Raw genomic sequence first — 20,174 nt, 5'->3', positions numbered from 1 at the left:
TATTCATGGCCAACTGCTATCAAGACAGAGATAGCCTAAAATTCTGTCTTTGGGTAAGTTGGAGCTCTCCAGGAGCTCTTCAGAAATCAAATCTGGATTATAATCTTTGTATCAATGGAAGTGGTTGAACTGGAAAACAGATACCTTTTATCCAATTAAATGTTGTATTTAGTCCAAATGAAAATAGTTTGATTTTGCTGTTTATGTGCTTTTTTGTAAAATTTACTTCAAAGTAAAAATTGAAAATTAGTAAAATTTTTCAGCTGAACTTTTAGTCAATAACTTATTAATAGTGAAATTTAGTGTCAAAACCTATACATTTTTTTTCTCTCCTATTCTTTTCCTTCCTTTAACCCATGTTTGAGCTAAATGGATAATTTGGCTATGGTACAGAATGTATCAATTGACTTGTTTTAATAGGTTAATTTATAGTGCTGTATGGTTCACATTCAGAACTTCAAGATACATTGCCAGCATGCTGTACCAGAAACCGAACTACCCTTCTCCTGACTTTCAGCGGTGACACATTTTGTGTTTGTCATTCCGACTGCCACAGGATGTAGTGCAGGATATAGTGCACACTTATCAGAAGCAATTTTGTCTAGTACATTAATATATGTGTACAGCTAAGATTTTTAATTTCATGTGACCTTTTAATGAAAATCAAGAGAGTGCTGATGGAAGAGTGAAATATACAATAGCTCTTCTATCTTGCATTTTGCTGGTTTTTTTTCTTCAGTACAGCTAGTTCTTTTTTAAGCACCCTTCAAAACCAGAAAAGATTCCTGAAACTTATGCCTAGAGTATTCACTGCTGTAGCTGTTTATATAGCAGAAATTACAATTTTATAATTTCTTTTAAGTTTTAAAGTATCTTTTGGCATTTTATAGTTCCTTTTATTTTTTTTTTTAATACAAATCCCTAAACTATGAAACACTTGGGACTTTTGTCTCATCATAATGATATTTTCATACCTATTTTTTGTATTTCTGATATTATTTTATTAGGATGCTTTCTACTGACTTTTTAAATACTGTATCTCCTAGAGGAGCACAGTTCACTTGTGGTCCTGTGTTGGTCACTATTTTATTGACAGGTGTTATAGACCTGCTGGTCTCAATAAGTAGGTCTTCAAATGATCTTAGTCTAAGGGTGACATGTATTTCTAATCTCATTGATGTTAGCACATGTTTTGCCACTGATTTCAGTTGTGTTAGGTTTTCACTGTGTGCATCATCTTCCAAAAGAAGGGTCTTCATTAGAATTAGGAATTAGTGAAGTATTCATATGAGACCGGGAAAAATGACTCTTGTATTATGAGATGAAGAATGAGGTACTATCTGTGAGAATATTGCCCTTCTGATTTTGTCTGAAAACTTGAGAGGCAATCTTCTCCTGATATCTGCTACATTGTTATAGTTGGAAGTGGCTGTAGATGGGTCAGTGAAGTGTGTAACTCTGATTTCTACCCTGCTAACTACATCCTTCAAATCACCTTTTGACAACATATTGAAGCTGTAGTCCACCCTAGCTATATTTGGATAGCGTTCAGGAGGTGAGTGAGAAAGCCTGAAAATCCTTTCTATAGTCAAGTTTGTTCTTAGGTTGTCTAGGTTTGGATAGCCAAGTGAATCTGAATTCACTTTTTTGTAGACAGATGCTGTCCATATTCTTTCTTGACATGTCTGTAGCCTGCTGTCAGTAGGTACACCCACAGTGCACATCTCCCCTCCCTAATGTTTAAAGAAGAAAACATCTATACTTTATTGTTTCAATTTTCTGCACAATTTGGGAATTGTTTTTTTTTTGTTAGAAGTTACAAAGGGAGAGGGAAAAAATAACTTTTGTTGTGCAAAATAAGCACCATTTTCATTAGGATTTGACTCTAATTATAAATGTATTAGCAGAACAAATTAAGAGATGAGGGAAAATAAATTATAAAAAGTTTCTGTAGCAGTTCATCCTCTAGCTTCCCCTCTAAACAGTCCTGGGCAGTATGGATAAAGCTATAGGTTCCTCTTACACAGCTGTTCCATTATTTATTCTATTTTGAACAGTGACATTTTGTATTTGGACAAACCTTTATTATCATAAAATTCTCAAATTAATAAATAGAAAATTGAAATCCTCTAATTTTGTCATCAAATGAGTGGCAGACTCTAAATCTAAAGCACTATGATAAAAATGAATTCTTTGCATTGTTGGGAATAAAAAAAAAATCTGCTTTTTTTTTTTTTTTTTTTCCTTTCACCTAACTTCTTGACTTTTGAAAAAATGAGAATTTTTCCTGCAGGGCTAAAATAAAACTTCAGTGTCACAAACTGAGAAGTAGACAGTGGAACAGACAGAAGTATTCAGTGATTGCTGTTTCTAGAGTGCTTTCTTGGCTGACTCTTCCCCATTTAACTGGCAGCTTTCAGAATCCTGACAAAGAGCATTAAAAGAATGAGGTTTATGTAGGCTTTTTGATACTCCTTCTACCCATCCTGGATTGGCAGGATAAGAATGATAAAACTGTTACTTTTTTTTCCATTTGGATGGTGCACTCTTCTCATGCACATGTATCTGGAAGAATTCAGTATAAATTTTTAAAAATTTTCTCCACTGCAAACATAGACTGTTTGAGTAAATTTTATTAATCCAAATATACTTGTAATACTTATCTCTATTCCAAAAACTTTACATTTTATTTTAAAGACCAAGGTTAAATAATATCCAGTTTTTCTGAAGCAATGCTAATTTGCAGGACCTATGTCTTCCATTTATTATTAATGGTGATCCATATCAGCTATTCCATTATTCCTGATCTCAGGCTGAAAGCCTATAATGACCAAGATTACTCCATTAGCTTCCTTTTAGTCTTCTTAAATCTTATCAATATGCCAGGTGCTATTAAGAAACTGCGCCATTTATTGAGATGAATTCTTGCCAGATCTTTTTGAAATCTTGGATACAAATTAGATATATTGATTAAAAATTTCTAGCTTTAGTAACTCTCATTTAACATTCCTTTGGAATATGTTCCTGTGAGTTTCTGTTTGATATTTAGGGAAAATATTTTTCATCTCTCAGTTCAGAATATTGTTGCTCCTGCCACATTTCTACAGTGATGTACCATAATTTCTTTTATTCCCTTGTCCATTTCCCCACATTTTTATGACCTTGATGCAGCAGAAGTCATGTGGAGAAACAGCATTGTAATCATAAAGGCTTCTTCAGAGTGCATATGCACAGGAGACTGAATTGAGGTTGCACAATTGAGGTGTCAATTCTTACATATTGCAGCTCTAATGTACTTTCCTTTAAAACCTTATCATCCCTCTAAAAGGTTTTTAGTATATAATTAGGATAATTGCTCCCAATCATGTGCTCCCCTGGATAGCATCTCTGATAATATCCTGAAGAATGAAGTGTTATTCTTAAAAACTCTCTGTCATATTTGAAGTTAAAACACATGGGGATGTCTGATACCATGGGATCAGTTAATTATCAAAATACCTGCACTCTCTGCCCATCCACTATGTTCCAGTAAATATGTTTACGTTGAAGTAATTTCATTTTCCAAAGGACTAGCTTCCATTTTCTCCTCAAACTGAGAGAAAAGGCTTCTGCTCAGCATATGTTAAATTTTCTGATGTTTCATTGGGTTTTACTATTATTCATTAAAATGCAGTTGAAAAAAATCAGCCCTCACAGGAGTTTTTGGCAATTTTTGCAAATGAGTGCTCATCAAAGTGTGTGCATTCTGACCAATGCTCAGGTTCATCCATCCTGGTGTGATTACTGACTAGAATGATCTCATTATACACTTGACTGCATGCTGTCAGACAAAAACCCTTTTTCAAATCAAAACAATAATTCAAAGGAACGTAATTATTTTTGGCTGTTTTGCATTTTAAAGCCCGCGTGAAAATATTATTTAGCAGGATTTGAGTTTTTCTTTGTTAAATGACTATTAGTTGCACCATCCTTTGTAGTACTTTTGAGTTAGGGCTGGAATATATATAGATCACATAGAACATATTCCATTCTAGTAAGTAATACTACACCTCAGAGTGCTGATGGGATTGTCTGATAATTGAGCAGATGAAAATGATAGTGCCTTTCATAAGTGGCATTAACTTAATAGATAAATGGGAAATAATACGTCTGTAAAACTCACTAAATTGCTAATATTAGGAGTAAAATTTAATTTATTAATTTCTTTACAGTTTACATGCATCTGGTATATTTTATAGGAATATAAGCTTGAAATAGGTATAGCAGTGCACAAAGATTTTAATAGGCATATAGCTGATATTATGTGTCTCCTGATACACCTGTGAATTTTCTGCAAACCTTACGGTGAATTTTCTACGAAGCTTTTCAGTTTAACTCTTTCTCCATGTAAGAAGCTGGGAAGAAGCATTTATCTTGAGCTCATACTTTTCATCCTCTTATATTCAAGACTAGATATTCTGCTATTTTACATGAAGATGAAATTGAGTCCTATAGTTTGAGAGATCCAGTGCTCCAGAGCTAGTGCTTCACTTGAGTTATGTCTGAAATGCAATGCAGTTCAAGTACTGTAAAAAAAGCTGAAGTGGTTTTCGGAAACACTGGAACTGCAATAGAGATATGTGTTGAATCACAGAAAGAACTGTCTTTTGTGGAAGATTAATTTCTCTGCTGTTTGGTCTCTTAATTTCAGATGATAAAGCTGCTCAGCTCTGAGTGTTTAATCGATGCACTGCAATATACTTATCTTAGGGTACTCTAGACATTCTCAGCGTTACCAATGATCCTGATCTCTCCTGCTCCTTGTGTAGTTTTTCCAGCTTTTTTGGTATTTTGTATGAAGGTTGCAAGTTTAACACAGTTTATAAGGGAATGGTTTAGGGAATGCTGTAGATAGCGAGTAGATGTGTACCACAGTTTGTGTTATGTGATTAGCTTTGATTTAGCTATTAGATTTGATGACTTGGACAATCCCTTGTATTTCTATGTCTCATATCAGGGACATGGAAGATCAGGTTGAGAACTCTAAGTATCAGACTTATGTGAGTGATTATATCTGTATCACAGAAAATTAGAATGCTATTCAATGCTGGGTATGTCCTGTGTACTTCCCAGCTCCATGCCAGACGCCCCATGCAGTAACTCTTCCCTTTACTCACCACTTAACAAACTAAAAAAGTTTTTCTGGTTCTTCTGACTGGCAGTCTTTAGGAGAATTTATTTTGGTAACTGACTGTGTCAAAATTGGAATATAATTTTAGCTTATATCATACAATCAACTGAATAGCCATGCTAATAATTTTATTTCAGCATTGGCATTAATCAGATTGGAAATACTAGATTTTATTATTAAAAAAATACTCCTATTTCTACTGTCTTTACTTCTCCAGTAATAAACAACTGGAATGTTGTAGTTTTGTGAAAGAATTTAGAGATTGTATTTAATACTTTAATACATTTAACTGTGTTCCACTGAGAACTCTTTCTAATGAGAATTATATGTTTTAAGAATTTTTAATAAACTTCTCTATTAACTTTGGTACATTTGGAAAGCAGAAATCTTGGCACAGCTTTCTAAATTTTGTTAAAGTCAAAATATTTGTCCCAATATTAAGTGATTTCTAAAATAAACCAATTTTGTACATAATGAACAGATTTATTTGCTTTATTCAGTGTAATAAATTATTAAAAAATAGAAAAACATTGATTCCTAGTGAAGGTACTCAGTGTTGCATTAAAAAAAAATTCTTCCTATTCTATTTGAAGGTAAATAAAAACCACTTATTTACTTCCATTTTCTCTGCTTCTGTCTCCCTTTCTCATCTGCTAGTCCTGATGGCAACATGTAGCTTGCTGCCAAAAGGTTTTCTTCTCTTTACAGAGATTTGATTTTTCTTCTTTTTATACCTTTTTCTTTTTATGCCACCTCAAAAGAAAACTTGAAGTGTGCAAGTTGTAGGATTTCACTATTTATCAAAATAGGGTGGGAAAGGGTTTCTAGTGCCAATCCACAAACATATAGATGAAGCATGTATTTAATAGTGTCTAATAATAGAATAATTTGCTACTGCAACAGAATATCAAATTAGTATTTTTCTTTTTTTTTTTCCTGATATGCATTAAAATATCTCAGTTTCGGAAGAGCCCACATGAAAGAATATGTTCACACCCAGCTGCTTTATTGTTATCAAAAAACAGTAAGTCTTCAAAAAAGATAATTTCATATTTTGTGGATCCAGAGCAGGATGTGTTATTTTTGTAGTACAATATATTGCTGTATGTGGTTGTAACTCTTCTGGATGATGACATTAAAACCAGCGGTTAGTAAGAATACTCTTTCCAGTCTAGCTCCAGCTCCAGTTCACACCATGTCCTTTTTTTTTTTCAGAAATCATTCTCTCCATGATGGAAGATACATTATAAATAGTGCAGCACAATTAAAACCATTTTCTTACCCATAAGAATGGGATTGACACTAAATTTTTATCCAAGAGCATTTCCATTATTTTTACGTCTATTTATGTCTTACATTATGGTGAAAAGATATCAGAACTTTCTGTGAATGTTGTGTAAGTAAATTTTGAAGTAAAACCTTTTTTCTAATCAGTTATGTAAGTTGACTTTCAGAGTTTTTTTCATCCAACATGATATAACTGCAAGAAGATTTTGCTAGTGATCAATGTAATAAAAGTGTGTCCTAATGCAATAGTGGCATTTGCAGTAGGAAGTAGTTAGTGGTTAGAAGTTCCCCCAGTAAGAGTGACAGGACTTGTGTGGGTCTTTTAATTAAATTCTTACCTGTATTCCAGTGTCATTTAATTGTGATTCTTTGTCATATTTTAAGAACTTTAACTTAAAGAAACTTGAAAAAATTCAAGCCTTGTTTTTCTCCATAAAACTTGGCAACCCCCCCCATAGTTTTAATTTGTATAATTACTTAATTATAATCCCTCTTTATTTCTGCTCCACTGTGCTGGAATACTCCTTCTTGTCTAAATACACTGATTTGGCTCTATATCAACCAAACAGGCCAAAGCTGCATGGTCTAAAAATTTATTCATTTGCTGTCAATAGCAAATATAAATGGCATATCTCTTCAATATATGCAAAGTTTTGTGCTAATTTTATCATTCCTTTATATAGTTAACTGCAGCCCTCAAAAATTCCAACAGTCTATCCAAACTGGATATCTGTGGTCTCTCTATAATCAGTGTAATATGTTGTATTAGTGGGAAGACATAATGGGAAGAATTTTAAGAAATTTACAAAGCTAGCATATGGATCTTAGAGAACCTAAAACCAAAATTAGAGAAACCTGTGGTGGTAACAAATCAAATATGCTGAAGTGTTGAGAAGATTCTAAACACTCAGAGAAATTATATAAATCCTGCTTTGTCAGTCAGAAGGTAGAGATTAATAATGTCTGAAAATATAACACTTTCATAATATATCATCTTATCTGAATTGCAGGAGACATAAAATACATTAATGCAGGAATATTAGTAAAAGGGGTAGAATTTTAGTATTTTTCAGATGAAAATTATATGTACAAATGAAATGTATAAAATATGGCAAAAAAGTTTTGGCACACTAATTATGCAAAATTTGGAAATTAAAAAATGCTATCAATTTTTTGGGGGGTTTTGAGTTAGAAACTTTAATGCTGTAGTGCTAAAAATTAGCTGGTTGGAAACTGGATTGTGTTATTCCAAAATTATCCACAGTATTTCCTTTATCTTTCTCAAATCTTTTGGCCACTATCAGGGCAATGTGATATCTATATCTGTCTATAAAACTGGTCCACTCTGGTACTGATGCTTTGGTATCTCTTTCAAATTGAATGGTAAAGCCCATAAAGATTCCCTGAATTCTGACTGTGTATTTGTAGTATATTGTATCTGCTGGACAAGTTCTTTATGCCTAATGAATATAACTGTTACATGACACAATATGCAATATATATTAACAAGATACTTCTTTCAGTGTGAGTGTCTATTAAATACAAAAATATAAATTTTCAGGGTGAGAAACTTCATCTCTGAAGCTGCTTGAGAATTTAGATGCTTTAAACTGGATTGCGAAACATTTTAAAACATTTCTGTCTCTGGTTTTAAAATGTTTTGGTTAGCACTTTGATTTCAGTGTTCTGATAAAGAGCTTTATTAATTAATTATACTTAGAAGAACTGAAAATATAGTTTTTTGCCATTAATTGATTTTCACTGTAGCTGTAGATAGATGTATATTGGGAGGTTTATCTTCAAGACTGCTTAAATTATTTATTAACTGAACTTTGTCCGTATGGCTATCATTGGCATTATTTAAATGATGTGAGAACACTTACTCTCACCACCTTTTGTGCTTTATTTTCTGAAATAATTTGACAATATAGCCTAATTCAGTAATCATTTGTTGCCTTTGTAAGAGTAGAGTATTTTTCTGCACACCACACTTTGGTTATTTTCTTTGGTTTATAGGAGAAGCCTTATAAAACACTAAGGCACGCATATGATCACATCCAGTGACTTCTCACTGATAAGTTGGATTTAAAAATAAGCACAGAAATCCCCAATATCTACCATTCTTTTTTGAGGTAATTTTTTTTTTTTTACAAGACTATTAGGCATCCTAGTTTTTAGTTAATGGCTAAGATATCCAAAAATATTTTGTCATCTGTAACTATACCCTATGCTTTTCACTGAACTCCCAGAAACATGGTGCCTATATGTTGAGACAGTGCAAATATAGAAATTTATGAAATATCTGTCATAGACAAGTGCAATGATTTCACTAAAACCCTTTTAAATATGGAAAAGTCAACAAAAAAGCCATTACACAAAAATCAAAAAGGTAGATGGCAACTGTGTAGTATTGTTTTTGAATACTCAATTAGATATCAGCAGCTTGCAGAGGCAGTCTCAAAAGGTTACTCAGGAAATGGTGGAAATCACCCATCATCTCTCATTAGTACTTAATGAGAGATGTTTTTCCAGACAGTTGCCTGGTAATACAAGGGTTATGCAAGCTTGAAGCAGTTCCAAAGTCTGTTTGTGCAGGTGGGTGATTAGAGGAAATAAAAACTTGATAATAGTCATACCCAACTCTCTTGGATGATGCAGAAACAACTAAACAGACCCCCTGCTGCCACTGGAATGCACTTCACTGGTAATTAATTTCAAATACAATCCTGAAATAGCTGCCACATCCCAGACTGGGCCAGTTATGGCTTTGAGTGCTTTCAACAAGACACTTGCAGATATATATTTACAATTCTACTCAGAACAACAGTTATTCAGGTTTAAGTGTGTGGGAACCAAGCAAATTCAAAAGAGCACATTCAAACAGTTGAGTCCAACCATTCTCCCTGTGCATCCAGTGTAGCTACCTACTGATTCTGTTATTCACTATTCCATCTGTTCTTTTGAAATATCTCTGGTAATGTTTGTTCTTTGAAATCCTGAAATACATGATTGTCCTTATCTGTAGTTTGTAGATTTATTCCATGTTGAATAGTCATGTAGGACAGAAGATTTGCAGTGGGGATTTAGTCAAGTTAAAACAATTTTAAAGCTGAATCCTATGCTATGGAAAATTACTTAGTCCTGTTTGAGACTACTCTGTAACATGAATGTTTTTGTTGTCTCCCTGACAAAATAGGAGATTTTAATTTTTTTCTGGGTTTCTGTATGAACTGCTTAACTTACTATATGCTATTGCTGTTAATCTTTGCAAAAAGTCCCCCACTTACAGGGGACAACACATTTTTATCACACATAGTCTTACACGTGGCATCTGTGAATAAAATCAATGTGGTTCCTGTTATTTTGTGACCTGCTCTGCTCAGTTTTGGGTCTGTGTTAGTTCTTCCTATTTGATGGCTTGGGCTTCTGCCTTGTAAATCTGCTCTTGCTGGAATTCAGCAGCAATGAGTGATCCACAGAGAATGGACTGAGCCCAAGTACTGTCCTCATACAAACACACACTTTTATTGAAGTCTGTGGGTTTGGTTTAGAATAATGGGTTGATTCTCCTTGCTCTGCCATAGAAAGGGTTGTTAATGAGCCCTTTACAAGACTCAGGGCATCACTGGGCTGGAATTCTCTTTACCACACAGAGTCAGATTTAGATGACTCTTCATGTGGGCCTGTGTCTCTCTCTTGATTTGAGATGAAGCTCAGAGATTCCCTGAAGCGGAATCGGGGAAGTTTTTTGGTCTCCTCAGCATGAGGGTATCAGAATATCCCTGATAAAGCATCCATATCTTTGATTATCAGGAATCAGAAATTGCTGGTTTATCACTCCAGTGGAATTATAAGTGGCAATTCTTTTTTCATTCCAGCTGTGAAAATTTTAAAAGGTGACCATTCTGCATTATCAAAGAGTATTAAAATCTGTTCCTAATGGTACCACACATGATGGGACCTACATTGAAGTGTTAATTTCTTAAGCAGTCAATTAAATTAGCCATTTTGGTGGCTCTGTTTTCTGTAAGGAGTTGTATCTAAGTTCAGTCACTGCAGACTGATCCCCCAGAAATAGTACTATTTCCATAATATCTTATTTTTTACTCTTCCAAGATTTCTATTGTGACTAAGACTGATTTCTCTCCAGGACAGTTCATTTCCATTGCCATGTTCTTTTTAGAGCTTTTTGCCTTCATAAAACATATTTGATGTTAAGAGGACCTGTAACGTGTACAGACAAAGGCACTCCAACTTTTTTTTCTAAGGACAGATCCAAACCCATAGAAATTGCCAGACTAGGTAAGAGTTTTATAATAGTCTAGCAAATTGAGTCTGCTATAATTGATCAAATTTAGGTCTGTCTTGTTACCATACTAAAAAGCATTTTGAGCCCAGATGGCACTGAGCTATCTGGACCTTTATGCACATTTTTGTATTATCCCTGATGATGAGGTATCCAAAACAGATGCAGGATTTTGACCTACCTTCAAGTCATTTGAAACATTGCATGAAATATTCCACACTGAGCAGAACTTGAGGAAGCTATTATTAATAATAGGGTGTCTTTGGATTTGTTGTCTGTTTATGTGTACAAGTGTATCTCTATATACTTATGTGTAGGTATGTTCATGCACATTCATTATCCACCCTTTTTTTTTTTTTTTTCTCCCAGTTTTGCAGTGAGCAAACCTGTCCAGGCCCTGCATTTGTAGTATAAATTTCTACAAGGTCATAATGATTAGGCTTTGTGCTTTAAGTATTTTTGTTCATGCCTAGTATTGTCTTTTGGGATGTTTTAGAATTTAGTATATGTATTTAAACACAGCATTAGGTGTGTAGTGTATAATCTAGTTCTAGGCTATTACTGGTCCATACCTCTAAACTGGAATACACAATTCTTCCATTTTTATAGCAAATTGTAAATATGAGGATATAGTATTTAAGTGACTCCACAAATAATTGGAATATGGAAATAAAATAGGTGGAGTGTACATTTGCATTTTGGCTCAGGGCACTGGATGTGAATATGAAATAAATCGTCATTTACAGTTACTATAAATTTCTTCAGTCACAGGCCAGCTTTGGAGCACATAAAGCAGATTCTTTCTGCATGTGATGCTCCATTTTAGGTGGGCACCAAAAGCACAGGGTCCTCCTGGATGGTGGAAGATGTGAGGAGCATGTATGATGGAGGTGTTTGGTGGAATAAATAAGTTGCTAGATACTGCTAGAAGTTCAAACTCACATATATTCTAAATGGAGTGTCACACAGATCAACTGCTTTTGATGTGCTGATCCATTGCCATTACACTAAGTTGTAGAAATAACTGATGTAATAGCTAATACAGATATAACTGTAAATTTTGATAAGGATGCTAGCATGTTTCTGCAATGAAAGTAGAAAACTAGATTAACTGTGTGTTCCATTTTAAAGATTTATTTCTGAGGTGAAATCTAATTATAACTATATTTCTGGAATATGGGCTGTGTCTGGTTTTTGATATTTTGCTTGCTGGGATGCAGTAAGTGTTCTGGTTGGTGTACTTAGTATTGCCTGATAGTTAATATTGTGGCATTGTATACACATAGTGCCTTTTCTTTCAGGACATTATGAGAAAAAAAAAAAATCTCTTAGAAAAGTTTCAGTGAGCGGTTTGTGGTTTGTCCTCACAGTCCATAGATAGTGGGATGAAAATGTTGACAAAGCACTCATTGAACCCTGGTGTTATAGTCTGTTATTATCCATGAGGGCATTTTCCTCCATTCAGTGCTCCCTAAGAAAAAAGACATGTGAAACCAATGTCTGATGTCACACAGCATAGGAAAAGGCAAAATTCCCTGTATGTGACTTTTTTTTATCATCTGAGTCGACATTTTTATGTTTTTGTCTGACATCTTAGAAGACAGCCCTAGAATAACACCTTAGTTTGCTCTTACAATATACTAAAAGACCACATTCATACATTTTCCTTGTTCTATTCTATTTCCTTTGCCCTGAAATAAAGAAAATGGAGAATGTCAAGTCATAGGTAAGCATTTTCAAAAATCAGAATAAGCTCAAACTATGTAGACCTTGTGATAACTTCACATGTGTGATGGAGGAAGGAAGGAATATTAAAGCATGCTGCATGTCATTAGTTTTTTGCTGCTAGATGATCCCTGGAGCCTGATGTTGTCTGACTTGCACAGAAACATCTAGATTATTGCAATGTGAGCCAGGAACTGGAAGAGAATAACATTTGTAAATACTTCCCTGTTGGCCCCATCTGTAGCACCTATCAGAAATTCAGCATGAGAGCTAATCTTTCCTAGGTAAATTTGGTAATTTTTTAAGTTTCCAAGTTCTATTTGCCATGAAATGTTTTTCTGAAACTTGCAGTGTTGCCATCATAGTTACCTGAAGGGGGAAAAATTGCCTTAGTTTTGTCACCAGGGAAAATTTAAAAATTATTATTTTATAATTTAATTCCAAAGAAAATAAATTCAAAGATACTCTTAATGAAACTATAAGTACTATATACATAAACAGGTGCTACAAATTGGTTGCAGGAACTAATTTGATGGTGTTGTTCTCTCTCTGATGGAGCAGACCCAGGTAGTAAATCATTATTGGTTGCCTAATGGGAACATCCTACTGTGAAAATAAACAGCTGTCCACAATAAAGAAATTGTTTACAAGAAATCATTACATGTCAGACACTTAGCCCCTTGAGAAAGAAGGAAAGGCGTGAAATACTGAACAGTTGGATGTTTTTTCTGGGCTGTTTATTAAAAAAAAAAAAAATAGATTCTTTTTGCAAAGTTTTGTTTTAGACTCTATAAACATGATCTTTTTTTTTTTTTTTTTTTTGCATTGCCACTTAATTTTGCTTGGAAAGAAAATCTGTACCTACTCTTTTATGAGGTTGCTGCATATTGTGTATATTGCTGAATTGGTTATGGTTGTATTCACATATCATAGCTGGAGAATTTTTTCTCAGCTCTGTCTTGTGGGGCATGTAACAGCCCTGTTCCCCCTCCTGTATGCCTTCCAATAAATTTTCCTTCCAAGAATGTCACTCCCAGTCAGTTCAGTGCCACCTGTGTGGCATGTATGAAGGGGGAAAACCTGGTCTTCAGTGAGCTACTACTGGACAGGGTCAACAAGAAGTCTTTCCTATGCAAAGACCCAAACCTTCCTCATATGGCTTGACTCCTCTGTTACCCTCTTCTGCCTGTTTGAAGTGTGGTTAAACTGAGCTGAGGTGACTATCAACAAGGCTTTGAAACAGAATAAACTGGTGGGCAGACAACAGCATTTGTTACCATTGACACCAATCTGTGTTTCGTATGATGTGTCCTTTGAGTGATGCATCCTTGAGATACTTCTGCATCTGCAAGACTGCCTGATTTCACTTGCAAGGCTTTCATGTGCTAAGTAGCTCAAGGGCAGTTGTGCTAAGCACAGCCACACAGGCTCACAGGGAAATAGTGGCAAAAAGGCAGGGACTGCTGAAGTATGAAGGAGTTTGTGTTCTTTATAGCTTTAGGTGTTTGTCAGAGACAATAATTCTGTTTGTTCCTCGCATCAGTGAGTAAATAAGTGCATTAAGTGCACTTAGCTGGATTCATGTGGAGCATTTCTCACTCTAGAACTCATTTTTTACCTTCCTATTTACGGTGCCTGTATTCCTACATTTCTTGACAGTAGTGTAGTCCCTTGTTTGGTGGTTCCCCAGACAGAGGGCAAGGATCTCTTAGAGCAACTCTCTGATTCCTCAGTAAGGGAGGTTCATTGATGATTTTCTATCTGTCCATAGAGTGAAAGGAGATGCTGTTTCATAGTTTGGAGCAAAGACACAAAGACTTTCAGCTCACTTAAGGTGTTACTCATATCTAGCCTTTGTCCTCACTAGGAGATTTTCAGAGTATAGCAAGGCTTTAGAGGTTTCTGTTCTTGCCAAATCCCTATCCTTCCTTTGATGAGCTGGGCTTTCATATCACAGAATACTTATTTACATGGTGCACGTGAATAACATTATAAAGTTAGACACCAGGTCAGGCAAGAAAGAGTACGAGAGACTTAAGGCTTTCTGAAATGCTATCAAAATTCTTCCATGTCAGTTATGTTATTGTAAGAATTAATTTTCAGTTCTTTTCTAAGGCTGTGTAAAATTTGTTTTGATACATTGTATTAACACACATTTATTACTTTATGAAATAAATTACTTCTGATCCAAGCTTTCTGTACACACTCATGATGACTCAGGAAAAACTCATCTGTGTTGTAAGACTGCACACCTTTGGGACTGGCAATTTCAATGAGATACTTTAAAAAAATGTTGGGCTTTTCTGTTTCTGTAACAGGGAGGGTTCACTCTGTCAGGTAGTACCTGAGGTTATCTACAGGATGTCTCCATTTTGGATGTCTGCCAATCTGCCATCTGAATTTTTGTTTATTCTTTCATTAAGTGCTGTATCGGTATTGCTGAAACACTCCAGCCTGACATTTGTTTGAGAAAAATAAATTGTCAGACTCTATTTCATTAGAAACTTTGATTAGAAACCTCATCCAGTTACATAGTGTTTCTGTAGGAAGAATCCTGCAGATCTCCTAGAATCACTCATGCTATGAAAGTATCTGTAAGTTTACTTTCTTGAAACTATTCCACTTCATCCTATATTATCTCTGTTAATGTAACTGGGTATTTCCTTCCTTTCAATATCTTTGTTACCCTTCCAAGAATTCTTTCAGGTTAGTAGGACTGAGAGAGAGATGCTTCTGTCATGGCTTTCACATAGGCATTTGTGACTTGTGCAGAGGAAGAAGCTCATGTGTGTACCTGTAGGAGCTGGTCAGGCAAAAATTCTCCAGCTTAAGAGAGCTGCTTTTGCTTATTGATGTTTGGGTTTTTCTGGAGTGGATTTGTCCAGAGAGTGGAAGCACATATTGGAGAACCATCACAATCACAAAAAAACTTGCTTTCTTCTGTGAACCCTGCAGGCTGTCAGTTGAGGCCCACAGACATGATATTTGACAGCATTGTCTTGATGCAGTGCTTCAGGTATAACAGCACATTTAGGAGCACAGAGCACATCTTTGTAACTCAAAAAGAAAGGTGCTCAGTAAATTCACAGGTACTATAATAACCACCATAAACATGCACAGGTGATGGCACTTTCCCCAGAATCTGAACTAAGGCATTTCTTTACTGATACAATTCTAGAGGCCTGAAGTAATGTGGAGTTTTTGGCCTTCTGCTAAGTCATTCCAGTGATTGGGTACTCTCACAGCTGAGAAGCTATTTCATAGTCCTCTCTTCCCTCTGAGTTTCCCATACACATGCAGGTGTGCAGGCATTTTTAGGCCAGCTGCAGGTTATATAGCTGAGGTACTGCTGGAAAGGAAGTGACTGCAGTGCAGAACTCTATGGAGGATGCAAATTTTACCTGAGAAACTGAGCATATTTTCATATAATTAGTCCTTGCTGGTCAGTTATGCTGATCAATCACAATGTTAAGGAAAGTTGTCAATGATGGCTATTAGCATGTTCTAAGTTAGTATGTGTTTGTGTAACACATAGACATATGTAAAGCTTGGTCATATGTGTTAGGATTTTCCAGGATGAGCTAGAAGCTGCATTATAAATCTCCCTTTCAAGTAACCCCTGTTATAGTTAAAATATTTGAATTCACTGTCAGGAATTCAAGGTAATGGAAGTAAAATATTTATGCTTGGTTTCCACCTCATTTTGTTTAGGTACTGAGAAAATGCTGTATCTTGTCTTAACATAGAATGAATGTATGGGGTGAAAAAATAAATGTAGATATGCAATATATTCCTTGACAAATATATTTAAATTATATTCGGTTTTATAAGTTTAAATAGTGTTCTGAGTAACCTTCTGTTTCAAAGTTCTTTTTTACTTTAAAATATATGAAGTATTTGTAATTTCACATAGATGTTATTTTTATTCACAGATAATGCACCTCAGGTAGCAATTACCGCACCAGGATCTGGTAACCATAGAAACAGCTCCACAGGCCCAACACCTGACTGCTCTCCTCCATCACCAGACACTGCACTTAAAAACATAGTGAAAGTCATACGTCCTCAGGTAGGTGCTCACCATAAGCATCCTCTTATTTGTTGTATTTCTCCTTTCAATAGCAGGCTGTGTTGCACGTATCTAAGAGGATGTTATGGCTTTGTGCATTTGAGTTGGTCAAAGGCATAAACAGAACACAAAATACTTTGTCTTAAGATTCAGTCTTAGTAGCAGAAGATAAAATATTTTACAAATGAGCCCAAATGTACAGAGAGGTATCTGTACATATTTCTCATAGCGCTAATAATGAAGGAAGTCCTTCTGCAGTATTTTGTATTTTTGCATACTCTTACTTTTCTTTTAAGATTATGTTTTGATTTTATCAGTATTATTTCCATATTACTTTTTCAGGTTTACTTTCTTTTCTCTGCATCTTCATTTGCATGAAGTTATGGTGTTTCACACGTTTTTTATTTTATTTTCCCATGCAGTATTGCTTATGAACTTCCATATTGCTAATACTGTTTGGGAAACAAGATGCATAATGTGTGGGAAACTTGAGTGCTCCATATAATTCTTTAAGGAGTGCATCTCTTTAAAACCAAAACTTTAAAGTAAATACATGCTAGAAGTTGAATCAGTAATATAGAGTTAATCAGCATAGAGGAGTTATTTTAGAATTTTGTGATCATGGGTAAGTCAGAACAAACCTTGGGATGATCAGTTTCCTTGTTTAAAAATCCATTACATTAGGTGTGCGAAAGCTAGCTCGGACACAACTCCGTGCTGAATTGACTAATTGTGAAACTTTTTTAGTGTGAACCAAAAGAACTTCATCTACTAATTTTGGGTTCAAGTGCAGCCATCTGTTCCTTATTGCTAAGCTGATCTCTGCAGCTGAGCCACTCTGATGCTATTGAATGCAGGCTTTGTACCATCAGTATGTCACTGGCACTTGTTTTACTTGAGGAGCAAGCTGATGGACACATGATATTTTCCTAGGACTTGTATAGGCCAGGTTGTTTTGGTACCACACAAGTGACTGTGTCACAGTGTTGGAGGTGAATTTTCATTTCAGTTCTTATTGGAGTGCACAGTTGAGAAGGTCTTGCAGAATTAAAGGTAATTACTAGGTGCACTTGTCGTTTCTGTCTAGGAGCCATTGGCCTCCTGTGGCTGACAGTGTCACTGTACAATAATTCTGTTGGCAGGCTGGTGCAGACCATCCCCTTCTGACACTATGACAGTTCAGTTTCCACATGCTGGTTTAAATCTAGATTGCAGAGAGTCTAAAATTACAGTTTCTTCTATTTTTTATTTTTATAGTTGTTTCTCATTTTGCTTGTTTCTGTATTGTCTCTGTCCCTCCCACCCTACGTCAGTCTATAGTACTGAAATGCCTCCTTCCCTCCAAGCTGTTTTTTATAGTAGGCGGCAAACAAACAGAAAGGTAATGAAATATTGTTGAAACAAGCTGTTGTGTGATAACTTATTGAAAATAGCATTTAAAAGGCTGTTTCCATCATGATATTGCCAACAGATGGACCCAGAACACTTCATGGCAATGTTCTCCTGCTAGTTAACTCTGAATGGATTCAGCAGATTCTGGGGAGCTATTTTCAAATTTAAATTATTCCATTTACTGACTCACAGTGTTCTCATCGTTCTGCAGAACAAAAGCTAGCTCTGTGATATATATGGTCAGAACTTTACCACATTTCCTAAAATGTCTCTCACGTGGCCCTACACATGCATGCTCCCTGTACAGAAAACAACATCAGACAGGCATAATGTATGTTGCAAGTCTATGTGCTAATACACGACAAGTTGGATATGCTGTAGCATTCAGATCCCATTATGCTTCTCTTTTTTTCATGTGTTTTATGCACATGTATCCCCCAGTATTCTTTATTTTCTTTGTTTTTGCTTTTTATCTAATCACCTACCCCTAAGACCTCAACTCAAGAATTTAGACAAAGAAGCTGTAGATATTTGCAGTGTGCTGTTTGCTAACCATTAGTGTTCATTCTGCCTGCATATTTAATTCCTTTATTCCTTTCAATTACATGGCAAGCTCTTTGAGGGGTAGCACAATGGGATTCTATTCCTGACTGACCTCTCACCATTCATGTAAAACTAATGAATACTGTTACACAATGTATGCAAAATAATTAATTTTCTTTTGGCTGCCAGGGCCTCTTTGCATTTTAGCAAAATAAATTGATTTCTAAGAGATCTAAACCAAGGATCATATAGATTTCCAAAACAGCTGTCACTTCTTTCGCTTTTTCATGTCTTGTGCATCCAGCATGGGAAAGTGCCAGTAAAGGCAGAATGGGAAACTCTTCAGCAGCCATCTTTGCATGAGGCAAGCTTTGGCAGCTTGGATGGAACTGCCAGGGAAGTCTGGCCTTTCAACACATATTTTTATTTGTAGCCTTACCTATCTTTCCTGTAGGGTTGTACAAATACTGGTTTGCCAGCAGTGAGGAGAAACACTGTGTTTCTATGCAACTAGGACAAAAGGACACAGTCTTAAGGTGCATCAGGGGAAGTTTAGGCTAGACATAAGGGGGAAATTCTTCACAGGAAGGGTGATTACACACTGGAATGGATCACACCTAGTGGAATGATCATCCCTGGAGGTGTTTAAGTTCAGTGCCACAATGCCACTCACCTCTACTACCGTCAGTCCTGAGGCTGGCATACTTAACAGTATCTCAAGGATATGTGTGCTCTTCTGTCTGTGCACCTTAGCTATGGCTTGTACCTGTGATCTAGTATTTTGCGAATAAATTTCTTCTTTTCAATTTTTTCCCATGGTCAGTCTCTGAAAAAAATGGTTTTTTGAAAAGTTGCATACATGCAGAAAAGAAGTAAACAGAATTGAGCTCAGGTGCCTGAACAAAACTAAACTGCTTGTGATACTTCACGTATTTTTTGTATTAGCTACTCAATTTAATAAGTTTCTCCTTATTTATTTGTTCAGCTCCATTTCAAAAATATACTATATCCATAGAGGGAGAAAGAGCACCTTTTTCCCTGTAAGAGTGTTTGTTTTCCCAGTGTTATTTACTTGTGGGTCTTGGGCCAATTCTCATAAAACTGAATTCTGACTTCTCACCTTTAAATTTAGTTATTAAATGTAGTCCAGTATTTGCATGTTGTCTTCTTGTCGTTTTAAGATATGTTTCAAATGGCTTACTGTAGGTACAGCTTTTGATGTCAGAATGTGGATTATTAAAAATTATTAAAATTATTTAAAAGCTGCTTTGATTTTATCTATCATGAATTAGTATTTTCCCTATTTTATGTGAATAACCCAATTTCCTAAAAGTGTTGTTTCAATGCTATTAAGAGAGTTTCTGGAAGGAGGACAAAGGAACAAAGAAATACAGTGTTTCTGGTATGATAAAATTTCATAATCTTGTTCTTTTTTGTTTTATTGCTAAGATTTGCAATAATCTATTCATCATAATATTTTTTTTTCTTATCAATATGGATGCACTGTCTTTACAGGAATCAATTTTTTTCCATTTATCTTTTTTTAACCTCTGTAAACAAAGTTGCAATTCGATCTATGGCTCCTCATTCATCTGGCTAAGACATCAATGAATATAGTAGCAGATAATAGTTTAAACATTAGCAGGCAAAAGAAATTGTCTCCTTTCCCTGCAGGTTCTAAC

The 20,174-nt window shown here is 35.3% G+C and overlaps 1 protein-coding gene across 2 annotated transcripts in view; it reads left to right on the top strand.

Annotated features, from left to right (window-relative positions):
- The window catches only part of ANKS1B (ankyrin repeat and sterile alpha motif domain containing 1B), a 396,726-nt gene that overhangs the window by 114,929 nt on the left and 261,623 nt on the right, over positions 1-20,174 (top strand). For both annotated transcript variants that reach the window (XM_053977912.1, XM_053977910.1), the window contains exon 11: positions 16,421-16,557. In XM_053977912.1, coding sequence (XP_053833887.1) covers positions 16,421-16,557 — 137 coding nt within the window. The remainder of the gene's footprint in view (positions 1-16,420; positions 16,558-20,174) is intronic.

The sequence above is a fragment of the Vidua macroura genome, chromosome 5 (genome assembly GCF_024509145.1).
Source record: "Vidua macroura isolate BioBank_ID:100142 chromosome 5, ASM2450914v1, whole genome shotgun sequence".
In the NCBI taxonomy this organism is placed as follows: Eukaryota; Metazoa; Chordata; class Aves; order Passeriformes; family Viduidae; genus Vidua; species Vidua macroura.
The sequence above is the reverse complement of the archived record's forward strand: the minus strand, read 5'-3'. Positions and strand labels throughout refer to the sequence as shown.